At 33.9% G+C, this 24,936-nt stretch overlaps 1 protein-coding gene across 1 annotated transcript in view; it reads left to right on the top strand.

The window, feature by feature from the left end:
* The window catches only part of ARB2A (ARB2 cotranscriptional regulator A), a 409,566-nt gene that overhangs the window by 21,548 nt on the left and 363,082 nt on the right, over nt 1-24,936 (top strand). Inside the window, exons 2-3 of the mRNA XM_069492020.1 lie at nt 17,535-17,636; nt 19,625-19,725. Of these exons, the coding sequence (XP_069348121.1) occupies nt 17,567-17,636; nt 19,625-19,725 (171 nt within the window). The 5' untranslated portion in view covers nt 17,535-17,566. The remainder of the gene's footprint in view (nt 1-17,534; nt 17,637-19,624; nt 19,726-24,936) is intronic.

Here is a 24,936-nt window from a genome sequence, read left to right as displayed (position 1 = left end):
AAGTTGAATGTACATGCAGGCCTGACAGAGCTGCTCCTAGCGAATCTGGCAGCAAGCTCTGGAGCAAGTATTGCCTATCAGAGTTATCCTGCATCATGCCAAAACAGCTGGGCCTTCATATTCCCACTTGCCTCAGTCACTGAACTAGAGTAAACATGGGGAAGGCGTGACCTTGAATGAGGCAGCACTCTGCACCTGAGGCCAGCTCTGAAGTGGTGAACAGCAGGAGGCTGTTTGCTGACTGCATTCCCTGTAGCTGAGCAGCAAGTTCCCCTTGAAGAAGCTTCTGGCTAGTTCACCTTAGTGTCTGCCACATGCATATGGTATTTTAAAATCTAGGTTGAACCTTGAGATCACAAAGTTTAGCAGAGATGCTTGTGAGCGTGTTTATGGAATAAGAAAATTTGATGCTGACTTTGAAAATATATTATTACTCTATTTCATGGCATTGGCTGTTTTGAAATCTTCTGAAGATAGTTTCTACTTATTTAATTTGGTCTGGAGTTATGTACATTTACAATATTGTTTGAATTTTATTGTTTATATTTATCATAGAATTAGAGTCTCTTAAGTAGCTTATGTGACATTTATATTTGATCCATATAAAAGAGACTGTTTACATCTTCTATTTTTCTAAAATTTTGAGTGTGGTATATTCTTTTTGAGAATTATTTTGTCTTTGACCATAGCTGTGCCATTTCTTCTATGTATTATGAAACTTTATAAAAGACTATTTAAATTTTTTTTCTTTTGACGGGCTTCAAAATTGAGAATTGTCCTAGTCCATGTTTAATTTCTTAACTTCAGTTTTAGTATTGTTTTACAGATATTCTAAGATTTTCAACTCTAGCCTTTTTGAGCTTCTGTGTTTTTGCTTAGCCAAAAAATAATATGAAACCTAACCGGATTATTGCCAGTTTTGGAACCTAATAAAAAGATACAGTAATGCAATATTTTCTTTTAAAATCTTTTCATTTGCTTTTTCTTAACCTTTGGCTCTTTAGATTAGATGCTTGGTTTACCAAAGTATTATGAGGAACGAAGGGGAGTAATTTTTATCAGTCTTAATTCTGGATAGCATACTGAATATACTGAGACAATTTTGGTTGATCACTTTAGTCTAGAGATATCAATAACTAGGTCCAACTTGCCCAAACCCCAAACTGTAATACTTGCCAATGATAGAAATTAGTACATGAGAATATGAATCTTCTGCAGAATAAGAAATTGGAATGGTTTTTCTAGTGAAATTGAGTAGTTTAACTCATCACCATGATAGAATAAAAGGAGCTCATTCATAAGGAGTCAGAAGACTGGAGTTAGAATCCCGGCCACCCCTTACCATGTGAGATGCCTTAGCCAGGTTTACTTAGCTTCTGAAAGCCCAAGATTACACATCTTTGGACAATGCAGGTATGTCTACTCTGCCTACCCCTGCCAGTTGTGGTAATGACCTAGTAAGATAACCGGTATGAAAGGTATTGGTGACCTTGTAACCAATGTAGGAAACAATTGGAACAGTGTTCTTTTTTGGGCAAAACTTTAATCCATATAAAGGTGGAACTCACATGCTTGATCATTGTCCAAGCACACATTTTAATAAGTTTTAAAAGGAATGTAAAGGAAATATATTAAAAATTAATTTAAATTCTATTGTGATTGCCTTCTTCTTTTTCTTTTAAATTTTTTTTTTTTTTGAGACAGAGTCTCATTCTGTCACCCTGTGTAGACTGCAGTGGCGTCATCACAGCTCACCACAGCCTCAAACTCCTGGCCTCAAGCAAACCTTCTGCCTCAGCCTCTCAAGTAGCTGGGACTATAGGCACATGCCACCATGCCTGGCTAATTTTTTCTATTTTTGGTAGAGATGGGGTCTCACTCTTGCTCAGGCTTGTCTCAAATTCCTGACCTCAAGCTATCCTCCCATTTCGGTCTCCCAGAGTGCCAGGATTACAGGTGTGAGCCACCACCACACCTGGCCCTTATGATTACTTTCAGTATAGTCTTGGACACCCAAGTCAACTCAACAGATATTTATTGTGAGGCCTTATTTTTTCATAGAATATGTACAAGTGATGCATATGGAAAGTTTCTCATTTCTATAAATTGAACTGATTTTGGTATACTTATGGTAGTTGGAGTACAAATTAATTGGAATCCAGTTATTTCCGATTTTGTGTGGATTGCTGTTTGTGAAAGAATTTACGGTTTGCAAAATGCTCTCATATATCTTCTTTCATGTAATCTTCATAATGGCCTTGCAAAAATAACTGCTCTTATTTTCATTATTATTCCCATTACTTAGGTTAGAGAAGTTGTGACTTCCTCAAGGTCACTTAGCTACTAGGTGAGAGAACTGAGATTAAAAACCTAGATTTCTCATTCCAAATATACTATATCATGCTGCTTGAGAAACTAAGGAATTATTTCAGATAGCCTTGAACTGGAAGCAGGTATTCCTAGTCTGAGCTAAACCTTGATCCAAACATGATTGTATTCACTATAGAAGCCACCATTTTCTGTGCACCGGGGGCCCTTATTTCCCTGGGCTTTGTCTTCTGTATCTGCTCCAGCCTGATGCCTTCATTCTTCACCCTTTGCCTGGTGCCCGTATGTCTGTTCATGCATACATACACCCTAAAACATACATTTTCTTCACTGTAGCCTCAGCATTATATGCTGTCCAGTATTATTAGAACTAACCTTTGCTGATGAGCAACATGGGTATTTTAACTACGATTTGGATGGGTCTTTTGATTCCTTATAAATCTCTTGTACTGATTTTATTTACTATAATTTCTATTGCAAGTGGGCTATTTTGAGCTTGATTTCCAGGGCCTGACTTAGTGAACATAAATTCTTTGGGGCCAGATTAGAATCTGACCAGTCCTGAGGGCCTCAGAGAATTAACCCAATTTTACTTGTTCTTTGATGTATTTTGTACTTTCATCATTGCATTCAGAATGTGAGATGGAAAGGGCTTCTGTTGTAAAATCACCCATATCTAGTTCATATTTAATACCTGCCTAAAAACAAACAAATACAGAAAAATGAGGCTTCTATGTATCTTTCTGTACATTTTTTAAGTGCTCATGCCATATTTTGAGCAAACAGGGAAAATAAGAAATATTCTACTGTTTCATGTTTTGAAATGCTGACTGGATAAAGATTACACATGACAAGTTACTTATAGGTTTATTTATACATAGTAGATTCTCTGTTGGAATTATACAAAGGAAGAAGATATGATAATTGCTTTGTGTAGTTCACAGAATGAAATCGCAAACTGAGATGTTTTGAATCTAGTTTGTACTGTAACCATTTCTAGGAAACCATATTTAAACAGCAGTGGTTATCACAAAGTATACAACATGTCAACTGTGTCCCAATTCACATCAGTAAAAACCTTCCACCACTTTATTCCCTATAACCTAACCTCCATCAGATAATGCCAAATAAACTATGTCGAGTGCACATATTAATATATATCAAATGTACCAAATGGCTTGCTGGTTGCATTTTCAGTAGTGTTTATCTGTGGTCATGCAGGTTATAACTCTGAATTTTTATTAGGAAAACTAAATTGAGAATTTATAATGTTCCTGATTTAGCTTCACCAGCTGTGCCTCAGCTATGGAAAATAACTCAAGAGGGTAAAAAATCTAACACAGTCTATAAGAGAGCAACGGACAAATTGCTTTTGCTTTATGCTTACCTGCTTTGCATCTGCCACTGTAAGGTTTAAGGTCATGTATGGTAATTAGCAGTTTCTTATAGATCATCACTCCAGCGAATTGCTGGATGGGTTTTTTAGGTTGATTCACATAAAATAAGAATAACGATTATTAATTGATATTTAATCTTAGGAATCTTGAAAGTGATTCTTTAAAATGTGAATTTTGAAAATGATTCTAGCACCAAAAATATAATTTTACATTTGTTAAAGCAGTCACAATGAAATAATTGTATAATTTTTTCTGTTTATGAATCAGACAATTTGGGGCCAATAAAAAATAACCTAAGAGTTTATATTTAGAAGAAATACTGAGTTAGCAGAGGGATAGGGTAAAAAAATGCAGGAAGTCCCCTATAGATAGCTAATTTATTTGTGGAATTGTTAGCAAAGGGTGCTATGTGGAATTTCTCATTATGAACATTTCTCTTTAATATCTGCTATAGGATGGTATATAAGAAGTTGATGGTGAAACTTGTGTACAAACTTGTGAGACTTGACAGATCAGACTAATTCCTGAATGTAAATAGATAGCCTTTACAAATATTTCTGTCTCATAATAGTGCTGTAATTATCAGCCTAGGTCTGATATATTTTGTTTATGGCTGCTTGGCCGTTTGATTTGGTAGCCAGAAAGTAAGCCCCTAGAGGGCAATGACCATATCTGTTTTACTCACCATTGCACTCCCAGAGCCTTGCACATTGCCTACCATGTAGACTTAGGATATGTTTCTTGAGGGAATATGGCACATTTATTCATGTAGAGTTACCTATTGACAGAAGAAAAATAGCAGCTACTTCTATGCTAAGTGAAAACACTTTTTATTCAAAAGTAGTCTCATATTCTAAATATTCCTTTTAAAAAAATCTCACACCATTGAGTAGCAGTAAGACTGCTATAGCAATGATTGGCTATGCACATCTTCCGTAATATTTAATTCTCAGCCACTATTATATGAGGTATGAGCTACATTTTATAAATGAGGTAACTGAAGATTTTAGATATTAAGTAACTTGCCACAGGCCACAGAGCTGTTAAGTGGTGAAGCTATGATTCATTTACAACAATTAAGAAAATATAAACTAATATATATCTCAAACACTTAATTATGGATCAGGCACCATATTAAGTGTTTTACATTTAACGTCATTGTAACACTATGAAGGAAGCTTGATTATCGTTTCCATTTTACCAATGTGGAAAATGAGGCACAGAGAAGTTAAATAATTTGTCAAGGGCTCATGGCTAGTTATTGGTGGAGCCAGAGGGCCCTTCATCTTGTATCATATCACCTGCAATTAGAGTTGAGTAAGGGCAATATTGGTTATGATCATTTGGAATATTTATAGTTTTAAAATATTTATTTTCAGTATTAGTTTTTTAAAAAGTATTTTCTGCTATACTCTGGTACTTATAGAAATGCCTATATTTTTAAAGATAATTATAAATACCAGAGCAATCAGACAAGAGAAGGAAATCAAGGGCATCCAAATGGGGGCAGAAGCAGTCAAACTGTTGCTCTTTGCTGATGATATGATCTCATAGATAGAAAACCCCAAAGATTCTTCCATGAAACTACTGGAATTAATAAACAAATTCAGCAAACTCTCAGGTTACAAAATCAATGTACAGAAATCAGTAGCATTCCTATGTGCCAACAACAAACTGAGAACCCAATCAAAGACTCAATACCCTTCACAATAGCAACAAAGAAGATAAAATACCTAGGAATATACTTAATAAGGAGATAAAAGATCCCTACAGGGAGAACTATGACACACTGAGGGAGGAAATAGCAGAGAACACAAACAGTTGGAAAACCATACCATGCTCATGGGGCAGCAGAATCAATGTTGTTAAATTGTCTATACTACCCAAAGTGATCTACAGATTCAATGCAATCCCTGTTAAAATACCAACATCATTTTTAGCACACCTAAAAAATAATTATGTGCTTCATATGGAACCAGAGAAGACCCCGTATAGCAAAAGCAATCTTAGGCAAAAAGAACAAATTTGAAGGCATCCCATTTACCAGACTTCAAGCTATACTACAAGACTATAGTAACTAAAACAGCATGGTACTGGCCCAAGAACAGAGACGTAGACCAATGGAACAGAACTGAGAACCCAGATATAAATCCATCAGACAAAAACATACACTGGGGAGAAGAATCCCTATTCAATAATAAGTACTATGAGATAGGTATCAACAAAGTGCAGTGGGAAATTAAGGTAGAGAGATTAATTCCGACTGGAAGGATCTAGGAAGTTTTACAGAGTAGGTAGGATTTGAGTAGAGCTTAATTTATTGCTTTCATTTATTCTAGACTGTCTTCTGAAGATTGATGTTTATTTCCTTGAGCTCTTTAATTTTGTTGCCAATTTGGATAAACATGGCACAAATCCAGCAGGGAGGTCCAGATGAAAAAGAAAAGACTACAGCACTAAAAGGTACATACTTAATTTGCTTTTTCAGGAAATTTTCATTGTGCCTAATGAAGGTATAGGAATATTTAGGTGATCCTCCATTCATTTCAATTCTAAAATAAGTACCTAAAATATTTGCAATTATTTGTATCTCTCATGGCAACTATCACAGTGTCTGAGACACAGTATGTACTCAGTAAATAAATTATAGAATTGTGTAATTTTATAGGCATAAGACTACTTGATGCTCTTCTTATTCAAGGTCATACATTTAATGGTAAAACTAACAATATAAGTCTTTTGAATCCAGACTTATCATACCATATTTTTGCTGGTTGGAATATCATACTGGATTAGGATAATGATCTGCCTATTTCTGTATTCTGTCTTTGTGGCATTGCCACTAGGGATATTTTAAGAGAGGCTATCCATGCTAACATTTCAGAAGGAATCTGCCTTAGACATTGTTAGGGAATTTTGAGTTCTGGACCTTTTTTTAAAACAATCTACTATCTAAAGTAATTTTACTACTAAAAGAAGTATCCATTGTTGCACTGCAAGGTTTCTTCATTATCATATATTTCAATCTGTTTAGTGACTTGCCCAAGATCAGATTATCTAAGTAACCTGTGCAAGATCTCACAGTTACTTTATTTGATAGTGAGAACATTTCTTATGGGTTTTCTAAATGTTGAAATGCCAACTGTATTAGTCCATTTTGTGCTGCTATAACGGAATACCACAGACTAGGCAATTTATGATGAACAGAAATTTATTGGCTCATAGTTCTGGAGTCTGGGAAGTCCAATATCAACGTGCCGGCATCTGGAGAGGCCCCTCTTGGTGCATTATCCCATCGTGGAAGAGCAAAGTGACAAAAAGTGTCCAAACTGCTCTTTTATAATGGCAGTAATCCCACCCATGAGGGCAGAGTCCTCATGTCCCAATCACCTCTTAAAGGTGTTTCAACGCTGTTACAATGGCAACTAAATTTCAATGTCAGACATGCCCAAACCATTGCACCAGCTATGCCAGGTCATAGGGTTTCCTTTTATGAGATTCAATGTAGAGTCTATTTGTTCTTCAGGGGTTCCTGGATATGCTTTGTAATAAATACCTCAGCTGAATATGTACCATACAGTCATGGCTATGGCAGCTTCTCTGAATTCCTGACTTTTGTTCTACCTTGTGTTCGAGGCTGGATAATAAAGATCCCTTAAGAATCTGCCCTACTGTCTTCTTTATCTCTTATCATGAAAGCCTTAAGTAGATGTAGGATAAAGCAACCACTTTCTTGGCTCAATTTGTGTCACCTCATCCCTGCTTTTAGAGGTAATGGTCTATTGAGAGAATGGTATAACTAGTCCTCACCTACAAAAATGGAAAATGATTAACAGTGTTGCTTTCTTTAGATGTTAATCTAGACCAAGTCTCTTCACAAATTTGAGAGGTGATGATAGCTTGGGTTAGCTTGGTAGCAAGGGGATAATGAAGAAAGGACAGATTCTGGATATTTTTTTTTTTTTCTGGATATGTTTTTGAAGGAGGAGAGGACATGTTTGCTGTATATTGGATATGGGATATTAGAGAAGAAACTGAGATAACTGAAGATTCTTAGCAGAAATAGCTTCAAGCATCATTAATTAGATTGAGAAAACATTGGGAAAAGCAGATTGGGGGTGGGGGTGGGGGTGGGAGTGGAAAGCAAGAGTTAGATTTTAGACATATCAGGTTGAGATACCACTTAAACATCAAAATGGAGAAGTTGAGTCTAGAGTTTGGGATAGAGATAAAATTTTGGGGCATCATTAACATAGAGATAATACTTAAAGTCATGATTCTAATCGAGATCACCTGAGGTGTCAGTGAAGCTAGAAAATAAAAGAGATCTCAAGATTCAGCCCTGGGTACCTACACCTTTAGGGTCAGGAAGATGAGGAGGAACCAGCAAAAGAGGCTGAAACAGAATTTCTAGTAAGATAGGCTGAGAATCAGGAGCAAGAGAGAGATTCTGAACACCAAATGTAAAAAAGTAAAATAAATAAAAAGGGAGTCATTAAGTAAGTCATATGCTGGTGATGGGTCAGATTAGATGAGGACTGAGAATTTACTTTTAGATTCAACAATGTGGAAGTTATTGGTTACCTTCACAAAGAACTGTTTCAGTGAATAAAACCCTGATTGGAGAACTTTGAGTAGAGAATGGGAGGAGAGGAATTGGAGTCAGCTGTAGATAACCCTATACAAGGTTTTACCACGTTTGTATGTTGCTGGGAATGATCTAGCACACTCAGAATAATGGATGATTTAGAAGTGAGGACAAGGAATATGTGTGAGAATTACTTTCTAAATAGATGTGCTGGGTTTTATGCATCTTAAACCTCATTTGATAATGTGAAAATTTGATCGCCCAAGTTGTGGTTCTAATTTATATTCCTGCTAGCAGTATATAAGTTCAGATTGATTTTCTAGATTTTAGAGGTGGTCCAGTGGTGTTAGTTGGTTCTAGAGATAGAACTATCTGGAATTTAAACTCAGGGTTTTCCTCTTAGCATGGGCAAGTTGCTTAATTTCTCTAAATCTTTTTCTTCATGTGTACACTAGAAATAATAATGCTGAGTAGACATGGGGTTGTAAGGATTAATGAAGGAGTCAAATTGGAAATATTAGAAAATAAAATGGCAAATGCATAGTAAATTATATTTTAGAATAAATTAGCAAATTGAATAAAACTTCATCCCTAAAACAGGAAAGCAGTTTTATTCTTGAGATTCTTCAAAACTGGGCTATGATGCATAAAACAATGAACTGATGATGATTAGTGACTGCCATTCATTAGAGTGTTTCAGGTTTACGTGGCAAGACTGCACACTTGAAGGTGATTTAATTTTTCATGAATGGAAAAGTGCGTCAGATAAAGACATAGTGGAAAAATCTCATAAAATTATATCAGTGGGCAGAAAAATGTCAGATAAAACTCAAGATGAGCAGAGTTAAAGCAGTGCATTTTAGAAGAAAGTAGTTTAAATTAGCTTACTATAATAATGGTGATAATGAAGATGGTGAGGAGAAGGAGGAGGATGGCTACTATTGAAGGCAGGCATGTTACGCATCAGACAATTATGTCATCTTCTTTGGAGATGACAATGAAGATAGCCTGTAAGGAATCTTCCATTTCTTAAAAAGATTATACTTTTTCCCTTTGCCAGTTTTGCGGGGTTTTAGTTCGTCTACTGTCTCTTATTGATTTGTTGAACCCATTTTTCCTGGATTTCTGGAAAGATGGAAGCTCTATAGTCCTCTTAGTTCATGTGGATTAGTTTTTATTTACTATCTCCCAACCCCACTCCCCACTTCCCCAAAATGCTTGCACTTTGCCATAATGCCTTTTAAAAAATTCTTCTGGATATTAATGGACATTAATGTTGAATTATTATAATTATTTTTGATAGCCTTGATTATTGTTCAGTGAATACTGTTCTCCTCTGCTTTTGGGGGAAGAGTGTGTTTCCCAGCTTCACTGATGAGTGGTTAGTGGATGTGAGGCAAGCAGAGCCTGACACTGTGTTTGTGTGGTCTGGCTTATCAGCTGTTGAGCTCCTGCCATTCTCCATGAAAATAACATACCCCAGGTAGCCACTAGTCTAAAATGGGTGAGAAACATATTGGAGACAACCTGAATCCAGTCTGCAGCTGGGATCCTGAAACCTGGAGTCCAGGCTTTAGGGAATGACATTGAATGATTTTCAAATGTTAAGCCACCCTTGCATTGCATGGCTATTTGGACATGGTGTATTTTCCTTATATATTGCTGGATTCTATTTGTTAAATTTTTGTTGAAGATTTTTGCATCTATATTTGTGAGGTATTTTATAATTTTCTTATAAAATTTGTGTCTGGTTTTAGTATCAGGATAGTACTGGCTTCCTGAAATGAGTTGGGAAGTCTTTCCTGCTGTTTTATTTTCTGGAAGAGTTTGTGTAGCAATGATATTTTTCTTTTTTAACTGTTGGGTCAGATTAATCAATGAAGCCATCTGGGGCTGGATTTTTTCTGTTATATTTTTTTCTTTCTTTTTCTTTTTTCTATTTGCAGGAAGCTTTAAAGTTTGTGATTTCTTTAATAGATATATGGCTATTCAGGCTATTTATTTCTTCTTGAGTAAGTTTTGGCAGATTAGATTGTTTAGGGAATTTTTTCATTTCATCACAATTGTTGAATTTATTGGTGTTACATTTTTCTTAATTAATTTCCTATTATTTTTTTAATGTCATAACATCTGTCTCCTAATATTGGTAACTTTTTTTTTTCTTGTTTTCCTGATCACTGTGGCCAGTGGTTTATCACTTTATTAATAAAGATATGTTCTATCTTTTTAAGAAACAGCCTTTGGCTTTATTGATTTTTCTCGTTCTTTCTGTTTATTATATCATTAACTTCTATTATCATTATTTTCTTCTGTTTCAATTTAGTTTTTCTTTCCTGTTTATTAAAAAAAAATTAGGTAATTTATTTCAGAGTTGTCTTGCTTTCTAATGTAAGCATTTGATGTTATAAATTATCCTCCAAACACTGCTTTAGCTGTATCCCATGAATTTTGATATGTTGTTTTTCCATTTTCATTCGGTTCAAGATATTTTCTTATTTCTTCTGATTTCCTTTTTAACTCATAGGTTTTTTTGGAAGTGTGTTGTTTTGTGTCTAATGTTTGGGTATTTTCAAGATAGATTTCTCTCATTGATTTTTAGGTTAATTTTATTGTGGTTAAAGAAATACTTTATGACTTAAATCCTTTTAAATTCATTGAAATTTACTTTATGGCTTAGAATATGGGCTATGTTGGTGACTGTTTCATATACATTTTAATACATGTGTTAAATTGCTGTTTGGTAGAAAGTTATATAAATGTCAGTTAGGTTGAATTGATAGTTTCTCTTTTATGCTCTTACCTATTTTCTGTATACCTTCTCTATTAATTGTGAAAAAAGTGTGAAAATCTCCAGTTATAATTGTAGACTTATTTTTGCTTCCAGTTATATCAGTGCTTCTTTCTAGTTTTTTAAGCACTTTTATTTGGTACACACACATTTAGGATTGTTATGTTCTCTTGATGAATTGACCCCTTTATCATTATGACATTTCCCTCCTTTTCCCTGATCATTTTTTATGAAGTATATTCTTTCTGATACTAACATAGTTACTTCACATTTAATTTTTATTAGTGTTTGCCTGCTACCTTTTCCAATCCTTTTACTTTTAACTTTTCTGTATCTTTACATTGTAGCCACCTTATAATGAATCTTGCTTTTCTAGCAAAACCGCCTTATAATTGGTGTGTTTAGATTGTTTATGTTTTATAATTATCTACAATTGTTGTGTTTAATTTGACCATCTAGATATTTGTTTTATTTGTGCTTTATTCTGTTTTTACTCTTTTTTGCTTTCTTCTGGATTTTTTTTAATTAACAGTTTATTTTCTAGAGCAGTTTTAGGTTACAAAAAATTGAGCAGTATATTAGGGTTCTCCAGAGAAACATATATATATGCTTTATATATATATATGCTTATATGCTATATATATATATATAAAGCATATATATATACTGTTGGTTCTGTTTGTGTGTGTGTGTGTGTATATATATATATATACACACTGTGTGTGTGTATATATATATACACACACACACACATATATATGTGTATATATGGGGGAGGGGAGAGAGAGAGATCAATTTCAGCAATTAGCTTATATGATTATGAGGGCTGGAGAGTCTAAAATCTGTAGGGCAGGCTGTCAGGCTAGAAAATTCAGGTAAGACCTCATGTTACAGTTTTGGGTCTGAATACCATAGGACAGCAGGCTAGAAACTCAGGCAGGATTTCTATGTTGCAGTCTTGAGGAGACTTCCTTCTATTGTGGAAAACCTAAGTTTTAGCTCCTAAGGCCACATTATGGAGGGCAATCGGCTTTCCTCAAAGTTTATTGGTTTAAATGTTATGTTAAGTAAAACAAGGCAAACATAGAAAGACAAATCTGTGTGTTCTCACTCATATGTGGGAGCTAAATATTAAAAACAATTGATCTCCTAGAGACAGTAGGATGATGGTTACCAAATCCTGGTAAGAGTAGCAGTGCCGGCGGGGGGGGGGGGGGGGGGGTGGCGGATAAAGTGGGGATGGTTAATGGGTACGAAAATATGGTTAGATAGAATGAACAATATTTGATAACACAACAAAGTTACTATTATCAACCATAAGTTAGGGTATATTTTAACTAAAAGAGTGGAATTGGAATATTCCTAACACAAAGAAATGTTAAATGCCTGAGGTGATGGATATACCCAATTATCCTGATTTGATTAATCCACATGAGATGCCTGTATCAAAGCATGACATGTACCCTGTAAAGATATACAACTATTATGTACCCATAATAATTAATAATAAAGTTTTTTTTAAAAATAACAAAAAGAATTAGTTGGTTTCTGATTTTTGTTTTGTTTTGCTTTTTGGTATTCTCTTAAAGGATGTTGGGCTTCGTTCTGGTAGGTATTTATATTTTTTGTTCTTGTTTCTTCGAGGCAAAGTTTTTTAAACTTTGATATGCCAGATTTAGAGTAGCCTTTTTACTAGGGCTAATTCAGTCCACTACTAAGGTGATATTCTTTTGACAACTCTATCTGATGTGTCATGTATTATAAAGTCTTTCTATTCTGGCTGATGGGCATACATATTTGTATTTCTGTGTGTACTTCAGGAATTGTTCAGCTTTCTGCTTTCCCTGTCCTTGGGTAATGTTTTCCTCCTGTATGCATGGATAAATAGTCAAAGACATCCTGTGCAACTGTGCTCAGCAAACTCTCCCTCTAAACACTTTCCTCTGCTCTTGTTCTCTGCTTCCAAATCTAGCTACCTTGGGTTATTCAAATTCTGATTTCTGTCTTTTCAACTCTGCAGCATCCTCATTGTTTGGGTTCTTCCTTCCTGCTGGGCCTTAAACTGTTTCTAGACTGTAAGCTAGGGCAATCAAAGGGTTTATCTCTTTTTTTTTCCTTTCTCTGATTGAAGTCAGTTCTGGCTGCCTGTTGTCCAACCCCTGAAAACTGTTCTTTCACATGGATTGTTCTGCTTTCTAGTTGTTTAAGGAGAGTGAGAAGAATTCAGTCCCTGTTACTCTATTTTGGCCAGAAGTAGACTTCCAGTAATGTTTTAAGTGCTCATTTAGCTAATAACGTTTTAATAAATAAAGATGTCAAATGGTATTTTCTTTTGTGATGAAATATACATAATATAAAATTTACTATTCTCAGCATTTTTAAGTGTATGCTTCAGTGTTAAGTACATTCACCGTGTTGTGCAATTACTACCACCATCCATCTCCAGAACTCTTTTCACCTTGCAAAACTGAAACTTTATACCCATTAAATAATAACTCCCCATCCCCTTCTCCCCATATCCCTGGCAACCACCATTCCACTTTCTGTCTCTGTAAATTTGATTATTCTAGGTACCTCATATATGCAGAATCATACAATATTTGTCCTTCTTTGACAGAGTCATTTTGCATAATGTCTTCAAAGTACATCCATGTTGTGTCAGAATATCCTTTCTTTTTAAGGATGAATAATATTAGTATAGTTCCAAGAGCTGATGGTATAATTTCCAGTCCAAGGCAGAAGAAGACTGATGTCCCAGCTTCAAGATAGGCAGGGAGAGCAAATTCTCATTTACTCAGCTTTTTTGTTCTATTTGAGCCTTCATCTAGTCGGATGAGGCCCACACATATCAGGGAGGGAATGCTTTACTTAGTCTACCCATTCAAATGTTAGTCTCATCTAGAAACATCCTCACAGATACATCCAGAATAATGTTTACCTAAATATCTGGGCACCCTGGGTCCCAGTCAAATTGATGCATAAAATTAACCATTAAACCATTCATCCATCAATGTACACTTGAATTGCTTCCTTTTGGCAATTGTGAATAGTGCCACTATGAACGCTAATGTATACATATCTGTTTGAGTCCCTGCTTTCAGTTCTTTTGCATATGAAATGATATTTTTATACAGTTGTTATATATGCTTACTTGAGGTTTAGAATTCTAGTTACTGAATCACTTTAATCACAAGAGCCATGCTTTAGAAAAAATAGTTGTGTCACTTCTGATACATATTTAAGTTATATGGCTTTAAGTGTATTACATTTTACAGGTAATTGAAGGGATTGTTAATGGAAATGTTCTTATTATACTTGATTTTTGCATAATCTATTGCCTTTGGAACCCAATCTCAGAGTAAAATCCAACTTCATCGTATTGCTTTTCTTTTACGAAGCAGAAAAATAATTTCTGACAATTTCTTTCTATATATCTTCTCAATGCTAATGAAATTTAAAAAATCTATATCAAGTTCTCTAGTTGACAGAGAAAAAATTTGAGGAATATCTTTTATTTAGTTGTTCATTTTATCTTTCTTAGGAATATTTTGAATAAAGCAAAAGCACATTTTTATGTTCGTAACTGTTTATAATTTATAAAAGGAGAAAAAGAGGGGAAAGAATATTACAGAGTTGATATGGCATATAGAATCAATATGGTGATTTTGAAAGAGCACTGAGTTCAGTTTTGAGAGATATGTTAATTTTGTTAATCCCACTTACTATTAAGCCATAATTTTGGACAAAGTGTTTTAACTCTCTGAGCTCATTTCCTTGTGTGAAAGACAGTGAAGATGAAAACATGTTACTGTTTCCTAGGATTTTCTAGGATTGTGATGATCAAATGAAGTAATGCATGTGAAAGTAATATACAGATATAAGGCTGCATTTTATGGTCTGGGTAGAAACAGAAAATGGCTATTGGACACAACACATCTGCTTATGTATTGGGTGGCTTCTGTGTGTCTGATTAAAAGGTTTGTAAGTTTTGAATTATAGAAGATGACTGTGAAGTGAAGGAATCTAATTTTGTCTCAGAACCTCAATTCATTGGAAAGAGAGAAGTGAGAATCCTACAGCCACTGCAAGCCAATTTTTGATACTAAAAAACTTACTTTACTCTATTTGGGGAAGATTTACAAGGTGGTCAGAACTTTACTAATGAATGAGGAATTGTCAGCATATGTCCCTTTTTAAGCCCAATATGTATATTATGTGAAATTTCTGTTTCATTAGAGTTTGTGAACATGTTTTTTATGTTGAGAAAGGTATATTTTTGTATGAGTTGAGTTTGATATAGGAGTTTAAAGAGTACTACTAAACAATGATTTTTTTTAATGACGTTTTTCGATGGCTTATCTTTGTGCCCTACAGAGAGAGATGAGACGGGCGGGTAGACAAACTACTTTTTTTCCCAGCAATTTTGATGATGTTCTGTACAGAAGGATTTGTTATGTCTCTAGGAGAGACAGGAATAAAGTATTACTTCTGAGATACTTCTTTTGTAGGAAAGGGACCGGTTTGCCTTACAACTTATTCTTGGAGCTTTTGTCTTCGGGAACTTGAGTTAGAATGAAGAAACTCAAAACCTAATCTTTTTTTTTTTCTTGATTTGACAAAAATGATTTCATATCTTTTTGGAATTGAGTAAATTTGAAGTTTATCTTTTTATTGTTCTCATTTTAGAAATGACACTACAATGACACATAGTAAGAACTTTAGCCTCATCCTATAATATGAATCTAAAAGATATCATTAAATACTTGTTGATAGACTGATTTCAGGACTGTGGTAGAAAAGATACAAGATGAGCCTGGAACATGTTGTAGAAATGGAAAGTAAGGAAATGCTCAGAAAACAAAAAAGATAAGAGCATGTCTAAGGGATACTTACAGTAGTCAACTGAAAGAGCTTACAATGGCCATGGTTGGAACAATTTCAGAAACAAAGTAAATGATGTCGTATTGGATTGTAAGTCAAAGTATACAATAAATATCCATGGGTGCATACTGATGTAAAAAAGTGATTGAACAAATGCCTAAATTGAGAAAGAGAGTTGAATCTTCCACAGAGAAATATTACAAACAATATATGTAGATGTTCTTTACTCCAGCATAAATTCCTCCCCTTTCTCCTTGAGAGTGGGCCAGACATAGTCATTTCCAAAGAATAGATTATGGAATGGGAAAAATAGTAACTTTGTAGTGCAGAAGACTGGCAAATGCAACAGTAACCAAGTGATGAAGGTTAACATCATCAGTGATGTCCTGTTGATGTCATGTTCCCTTTGACATGATGGGTTGAGAACAGCAGTTCACCTGTGTCATATTCTTTCCAAAAACCCATAACCGGTTCTAATCATTAGAAGAAATATCAGACAAACCCAAATCAGGGCTCATTCTACAAAATACCTGACTAGTATTCCTCAAAACTGTCAAGATCATAGGAAAGAAGGAAACACTGAGAACTGTCACAGACCGGGGGAGACTGGGGAGAAATGATAACTCCATGCAATGTGGTATCCTGGATGGAATCCTGGAACAGAAAATAAACATTGATGGAAAAACTGGTGAAGTATGAATAATGCCTGGGCTTTGGTTAGTAGTAATGTACCAACATTGGCTTCTTTGTTTTGACAAACGTACCATGGTGATGTAAACTATTTCCAATAGGGGAAAATGAGTGAGGGCTATGACATACTCTGCACTATCTTTCAACTTTTCCATAAATCTAAAATTATTCTAAAATAAAATGCTTATTACAAAAAAAACTAGTTGGCAGATTTTTTTAATTGTGTGGAATCAAATGATGTGAAGAATAGAAACTGTTTTGTATCAACCAATTTTCACTAGTTAGCATGTTTTATTTATTTTTTTAACGATATATCAAACTTTTATTAAAACAATTTAAAATACAACTTGCCAATATGTAGAAATCTAAAAAACCATCCCTTTTCTACTCTCCCCTGTGATATCTTTTATTTTAACATATTTCCCTCTAAAAATGAAATAATATGTTAACATTGTTGAGATTTGTAATATGTTCTCTTATAAATAATAGTGTCAGTTATATGTAATATTTAATGACCTTTTAAAAGTCATATTAATATCTGAAACTTTTAAACTACAGAATAAGGTTAATACGGTACAAATTAACAGCTGTCTATTTTGAAGGAAGTTAATAATTTAATATAGTAGCTAATAGAATCTGAATTGGGATTGTTTTGAGAATTATGATTTTGAAAGTGCTTATGTTGATATTGTACTTGATCATAATATAGTATTTTGGGAACTTAAAAATTTAATAATATCATCAGTTAAAGCAACGCATAAAAATTAGTCTAGTAAGACAAAATAATATTAAAAATAATTTTAAATATATTTTATTAACTATTAAAATGAATATAACTAATTTTTATATTATTCTTTTCTAGATTTATTATCTAGAATAGATTTGGATGAACTAATGAAAAAGGATGAGCCACCTCTTGATTTTCCTGATACCCTGGAAGGATTTGAATATGCTTTTAATGAAAGTAAGTGTGATATGCTATATGCAAATTTATTTAACAATGCTAATAGAATTATAAAACTGATATTATTTGCCACTTTTCAAGGCCAGCTAGAATGTTTTATGTATTTCTTTTGAGAAATAATGACTTATCCTTGCATGGTGAAATCCTTCACTCAAGTGAAGTGTCACGAAGTAACAATTTCCCATAGTTGTCAAGTCAGGTAAACTAATGGACATGAATTTGATTCAGCATATGCATTTCAACCTTGAGTGTTCAACTCCCTGGTATCCAATTGGAACTCCTAATTAAATTATATAGAAAGATGCTACTGTTTCACATGTTATTTAAAATGAAATGACTGGCAATAATTATCTGTTACATTTTAAAGCGATTTTCCATGATTTTTCAGGCAAAATCCTTGTTTTAAAATTTATTAATTAGATTTTGAATAAAATAACCTTTACACTTGGGATGTAGAGGAACATACGCTAGATTGCAAGATGTTTCTGGAATAAAGAATCATAATTCATTGAATTATTAATACACTGTTAAACTTGAAGGGTAGTTTAAGGGATAGATATCCTATTACAGGATAGGTAACATTTGAGTTGTAGTTCTCTGTGTGTTGCTCTTTATCAACTGACTTGATTCTCTGTCATCATTGTATTAGTGGATATCCATTTACAACATCAGTTATAGGTATTAGGAATTATAGTGACAGTCTGTGTACTAGGATTTTAGGTGAGTTTAAACAGAAGATCCTAGAAACTTTGATCTTTTACATTAATTTTTGTACTTTTTTAATAAAGGATTTTTATGCCAGTGTGTGTTCAAGTAGTAATATTTGTTGCCTGGAGGGGAAGAAGGGTTAAAGCAATAGACCTGTGCTCCATTTCTCTCCTGATACCCCTGGGTAAAGAGTCTTGTCCTGGAGACAGGTGGCTTGGTCTTTTCTACTTGTAAATATGGTGATGTTTAACTGATTTAGTAAATAAGGACTAATATTTGCTATGAGGAGAGGTCATTATCTGTGTAATACTTTGAGCAGGATGACTTGTTTAACGTTGCTCATGGTAAAGGAACATACAGTCCTTTGGATATATGAGAAATATTTCTTTAAAGAATGTCACATAAGCAATACAACTCTTATGGAAATGGAAATATTTATGACCCAAACGCTCACCAATTTGTGAGGGCATCTGTATGCCTCCTTGAGAGACCTCACCTTCTCTGAGCCAGAAAGTGCTATCCAGTGAGAGGAAGGGACCTGGGGGAAATGCCAGGATGTTCCAGACCTCTACCTGCTTTGCTTATGCCGCTTGATGACTTGTACCCTTGGAATTAGTAGTAAAGCTTACTCAGTATCAGTGAAGATCTCTGATTTTGTGAGTCTGATTTGACAGTCCAAACCTTTGTTAGCTCATTGCCTTTCTCCAATTTCCATATATCCTACCCATATTTCAAGCCTACCTTAAGAAATCTCACTGAAACCTTCTGAACTTATTCTAGCCATTAGGGATTTTTCATTTTTCTAAAATCATTCTAGACTTTATTGTCTACATGGATGGCCTGGGACAGTTTTTAGATTGTTGACCTACATCATTCTTGTTTGTTTAACTTCCTGAAATTGCTTAACCTTTTAACATTTATGCTTTTTTACCTCAGGTAGCCCCTCAGCTTCTTGAGTACTGTGACCATGTTCATGACAATAGCTAGAGCTAGTAGAGATCTTTACACATGCTAGGCCTCAAAATATTGTTAAGAGATGAAGATCTTAACAATCTCTTACAGAGATGAAGATCAAGAATAGCCTTTGAGTACTTAGGGATCATTCTTTTACAATATTTATATGTTTGCATCATACGGGCATTTGAAGGAAAAAAGATCTAAACAAATAAACTGTTCTGACAAAGTTATTTTAAATTCTTATCAGACACTATTGGTTGTACTGTTTATATTATTGTAAATGTACTTTGAATTACAGCAGTACTGTTTGTTTATCTTCTTAGAGGGGCAGTTAAGACACATAAAAACTGGGGAACCATTTGTTTTTAACTACCGGGAAGACTTGCACAGATGGAACCAGAAAAGATACGAGGCTCTAGGAGAGGTATGTCACATACACTTCTTTAACTTTGTTTTTCCCAATTTTAAATACTCAGAATAAAGGTTTTGAAGATGCAGCAGTTCATGCACTCTTTCTACAAAAAGAGATTTAAAAAAGGTTTTTGGGTTTTTTTTGTTTGATTATTTTTAGTGGTTATGTTAGAAACATATTCTCAATTTAAAAGTTTCTGTTTTTACAGAGATGAGGTGGTCTTTGAGATAATCGTCTGCCATCCCCTCAGGCCGCAAGCACTTGAATAAACCACCTTTCCTTCACCAACAGAAAAACAAAAAGTTTCTGTTTGTAGACAAACAAGTCTTTCCCATGACCTTAATATTTTGTATTGAGTCATTCTATAGGGATATAAATTCATGCCAAATTTTAATTAAATTTTTAAAAATGTTTTTAAGAGGTTGAATTCCCCACTGTGCCAGGAGGAATAAGTGTTCTTTTAAGTGTATATTTACATGAAAAAGATTGATACTTGGCTAATAAGTTGAAACTAACATACTTACCTTTGACTTGATAAAGGATTAAGCCTTGTGAACATTAGGTACTTCACATGGTACCACTTATAGGAACCTTTGAAAATGTCATTTGTCATCAAGGTGAATGTTTTGATAAAGCCAAAAGTTTCACTCATTCTATGTTATATTAAGTCTTTATTTTTAATAAAATGCATATGGACACATTTGTTTAGTGTGATAACTAGACAGGTACTTTACTTTTCTAAGGAAAAGTTGAAATTTCTATATTCCTTTTTGGCTTTTTATTAAAGTAGTAAAAATGAACTACTTGGTTAGATACTTGCATAAAGAATATATGCTAACATAAATAATAGCATAAAGAATATATAATTTGCTGGGAGACAATTCTTGGATCTCTTGAATTTCTGTGTGTCTCTGAGCAAAGGCTTTGACAGCTTGTGTTCTGGACTATTTCTTCAAGGAAATTTGTAAAGGAAACAGGCTTTGAAGATAGAGATTGTGTCTCCCTCCAAGGTAGTGGGCAGATTTATTTGCTGTCCAACATAATAAAGATAATACTCCTCGCTTCCCCACTGATGGCAAAGGAAAGCAGGTTTTCTAGCAGTCTCCTTATAAGATTGGATTTCCTAAATTTGAGGTTCCTCAATTGTGATGCAATCCTACTGCATGTTCAACATCCACCTGGGCCTGTCTGCACTGCCTCTTTGTGATTTGAGGGGCAGGAGGAACAGATGAAAACATGAAGCTCATGCTGCCTTCTGTACCCTGCTTAGTGTAAAGTCATTTTTTTCTGACCCAGGAGTCTGGTGTCTCCTGGAAGCATCCATGAAACTGTGCAGGCTAACTTGTTAGCTTGCAAGCAGTGTAAAATCTGACAGTTTAAGATCCTTCCCATTTCTTGATAGTGTTCTCCAGCCTTGATAACTTAAATATAGTCAATGCCCTGAATAATTTCTGTTGCACATTAAGCAAAAACTTTCCCATTTCCACTTGAATTATATGTTGCAAACTGGTAACATTCTAATTACAGAATAACTATATCATAATGGCCTTAGAGAGGAGTTAGTATCTATTCTTTAAGTGGGGCTTACATTTTACTCTTTTCCATAAGTCATTTGCACCAGCTTACATGGACAGGTTGCTATTCTCCAAACGTACCTTGTCCTTTTCGGCATCTGCATCTTTTACACTATCAACTTGCATCCTCCAACATCATCTATATCCAGGTAGTATGTCTTATTAGATCAGTCCATGTGAAAATGATTTATTTCTTGTAGGATCTTATACCAATTCTTTGGATTTATGGAGGGTCACAGATTTATTCTTACTGGACCTTAGTCCATAGAAATCAAATATTTTCAGTTTTCACTTTGATGATTATTTATATGGAGAGAGCATATTACTCAGTATTATCTATATTACTACCACCTGTGCCTGCATTCACATTTGTGTTTACGATCAAGTTAACCCTAAGTGATCACCCAAAATCACAGCACTTAACTTTTAATGCAGTGTTTCTTAAATTTAGATCAGTGAACCCCTCAGCTTTAACTACCATTCCCTCTTCCTCCTCAATACATCAATCAAAAGTAAACATACTTTCCTAATATAAAACTCAGCACAACAAAAGACCCAGGGGTTGGAGAGGGAAAATCTGGTTGTTACAGTATTTGTTTCATACCATCTTGTTTCTCATATCATGTTTAGAATGTTTGTTTTAATGTTAATTTCACTGTTGAGGATTATTAATTAAATTTCATTTCGTACATCTTAGGAGTGAATTGTATGAGTTCTAGTCATATGTCAATGAAGACATAGTTTTCATTATAGTGAATTAGTTTGTTTGGAGTTTATGATAGTAGGATAATGCATCTGGGGGCCTGTCTTTTCATTAATACTCCTTAATTTCTATTTCTGAGCCATGCCTTCAAGTTAAATTTAACCAATTTACTATTCTTCATTTACACCTTCTACTTTTACAGTGTTTTCTGCCTTTGAAATACACTTCCTCTCATCACAATAACACATCTCTACCAGCCTTCTGGTTTTAGCTCAGATGTCTCCTCCTTTAGGAATAATTCCCTCATTTCTTCTGCTACAATCTTTCTTTCTTCTCATTTCCCTTCTTCCCATTCTATGTTTCTTTCTATCTTGTCTTATACAAAAAATGATTTAAGGTGACATTAAACATGAATGCCGTTTAGCAAGACTTAAAAGTAAATAAGAAATTAGAGTAAAAAAAAGAAAATGTTAATAAAGTCATGAGTTTACTATATTTCCTCTATGCTACTTATCACCCTGTATTACATTATTTTTAATGCATGTTTTTTAAGAAATTTGAGGGAAACTGAGTTTTCATGATATTTGTTGAATAATAAATGTGGTACACTTATGTAAACTATTTACTATAAATTTTGGATCTATGCATTTTAGAGAATTTCTTAATGTTAGGAATTTAAACATAAATATGTGTATTTTCTTATTGGAAGAAAGGGAAATAATAATTTTCCTGTTTGTAAAGCTACACAATTTTTAATTATTTCTATTTCTATTTGAGATCTAGTTCATAATATTTGATAAAAATAGACTAGATGTATATGGGCATAATCCATTGGAAAATTTTAACCTTCATAGTCAAACTTCAGACTTTTATCATTATAATTCAGGAAAACATAAGTTCTTATATAACTGTCCATAGTTCCTAAAAAACAAATAAGCCTTTGTATTTAAATTCTGGAAATAACTTAGTGCTTTATGTTACCAATAAGGTTTCTCGTTCCATTAAGCAAGAACCTGTGGAAAGAGTCTTACCACGTCCTGAACATAGAAGCACTATGAAACTCTGCTGTCTTCTCATCGGTGGTCATAGGGGAAAATTCAGAAGATAGTGCAAATTTGTGTTTACTGCCTGAGAGCCTACCTTAATAAACAGCTCTTGATATGCTTAAGATTGAAAGTTTAAGGAAACACATTTTGACTTCAGCCAGCAATCTAAATGAAAACCCCTTCTGTTTTTTTTTTTTTTTTTTAGCATTTTCCTACTGAATATCGAGTTTTCTCTTTAGCTGAGAGCTACTATATATGTTTCACAACTGTTGTTTTAGTTTATGTTTATTTCTTTCTTAAGGAGATTATTATAGCAGTCATTCAGCAGAAATTGTTTTTAAGACTTGCTCCTGAAATGCTCTATCATTTCTATGTAAATTAAACTTATTGTGTAAGTAAAATAAACTGAGATGTCAGTTTGTTTTTAGAATGCAGTGCCATAATATACAAAAGAATACTCTTTACGTTCACACAGTTACATTTTTATAGTCAAACAAATGCTTTTGCTAATATGTATATATTTTTATACTATCCTTATATAGCTTTAAAAAATACATAGCCCTTAATAAGTTTGGATGATTTCTCTAAATTTAGAAAGATACTATTGGCTTAAGGAGGTGGGAAAGTGATGTCAAAGGGTTATTTTCAAAGTAGAAGTCTTTAGCATCCGTGTGTGTGTGTGTGTGTGTGTGTGTGTGTGAGAGAGAGAGAGAGAAAGAGAGAGAGAGAGTTGAATGCCAAGAAATGTTTCTGTTAAATCCAGAGAAAAACTAGAAAGGATGGTAGGAATAGCACATGACTTGTGAAATTTTCTCAATGATCTCTTTCATGTCAATACTGAATTATGATTAAATGGAGAATTTATAATCCAGAAGTAATTACAATGAAAGATTTTATTTTCTTGCCTAATTTTTGTTTTTGCATTTTCTTTGATAAATGTCTTGATATCCTCTTTAAGAATTAATTATCAATGTGAGTAGGAAATGACTAGCAGCAATTAGGTAGTCTTAAGAGCTCGGCTCTTTATTAATGGATAGGATCACACTTACAAAAACAATTAAGGGCATAATTTTTTTTTTCTCTGATCTTAAATTAGTAATATATGTCTTCTGAAATAGTGGAAAATTACTGAAAAATATTGTACTTTTTTTATAAAATGAGATTTATTAAAAAATGTAGGCCAGTAGTATCTTACAGGATTTCTTCAATGGCCATTTTCAGGTATTTGAAATGAAGAACAACTTAAATTAAGGAAGAATGATATAAATTATCATTATTTTAACACTCAAATATTTAAGTACACTGTGATTATCTGTGTATAATACCTTCATATAATGTGAAATTCATGCATCTCATATTGATCATCAGAAGATCTGAATCCTAGCTCTGGCTCGGTCATATCTGTGTGAATTTAGGAAAATAATATTTGCAAGCCTCTACTGTAAAATGAGAATAAAATTATTTGTACTGCTGTGAAGAATAAGATAGGTAAATATATCATTTTATGCTCTTTAATGTATCATACAAATGTTAGGAGCATGGAAAGAAAATAGAACTGCATTGTTTAAGAAGATTTAAAATTTATCTTTATTGATATTATAAAGGTTTAATTTTCTGTTTCTCTCTCCCTTCTCTGTCTATTTATTATTACTTACATCGTGCTTATCTTTCTGTAGCAGAGATGAAAAAATGACCATTGGCCCAGAGTTGGTTAGCAGACTCCATTGCCTTCCATCTCTCTCTAGTATCCATTCCTACAAATGGAATATTAAATCTAGGATGGTATTAGTAATTAGACATCTGCGAATTTAAAAAATAGTCACTGCAATAATTTTCTGTTTTCTGTGATTGAGAAAAACTCTAAGCCACTTAAAAAAATGGGGCATTGACATATGAACAG

This window comes from Eulemur rufifrons, chromosome 17 (genome assembly GCF_041146395.1).
Source record: "Eulemur rufifrons isolate Redbay chromosome 17, OSU_ERuf_1, whole genome shotgun sequence".
Lineage (NCBI taxonomy): Eukaryota > Metazoa > Chordata > Mammalia > Primates > Lemuridae > Eulemur > Eulemur rufifrons.
The sequence above is the reverse complement of the archived record's forward strand: the minus strand, read 5'-3'. Positions and strand labels throughout refer to the sequence as shown.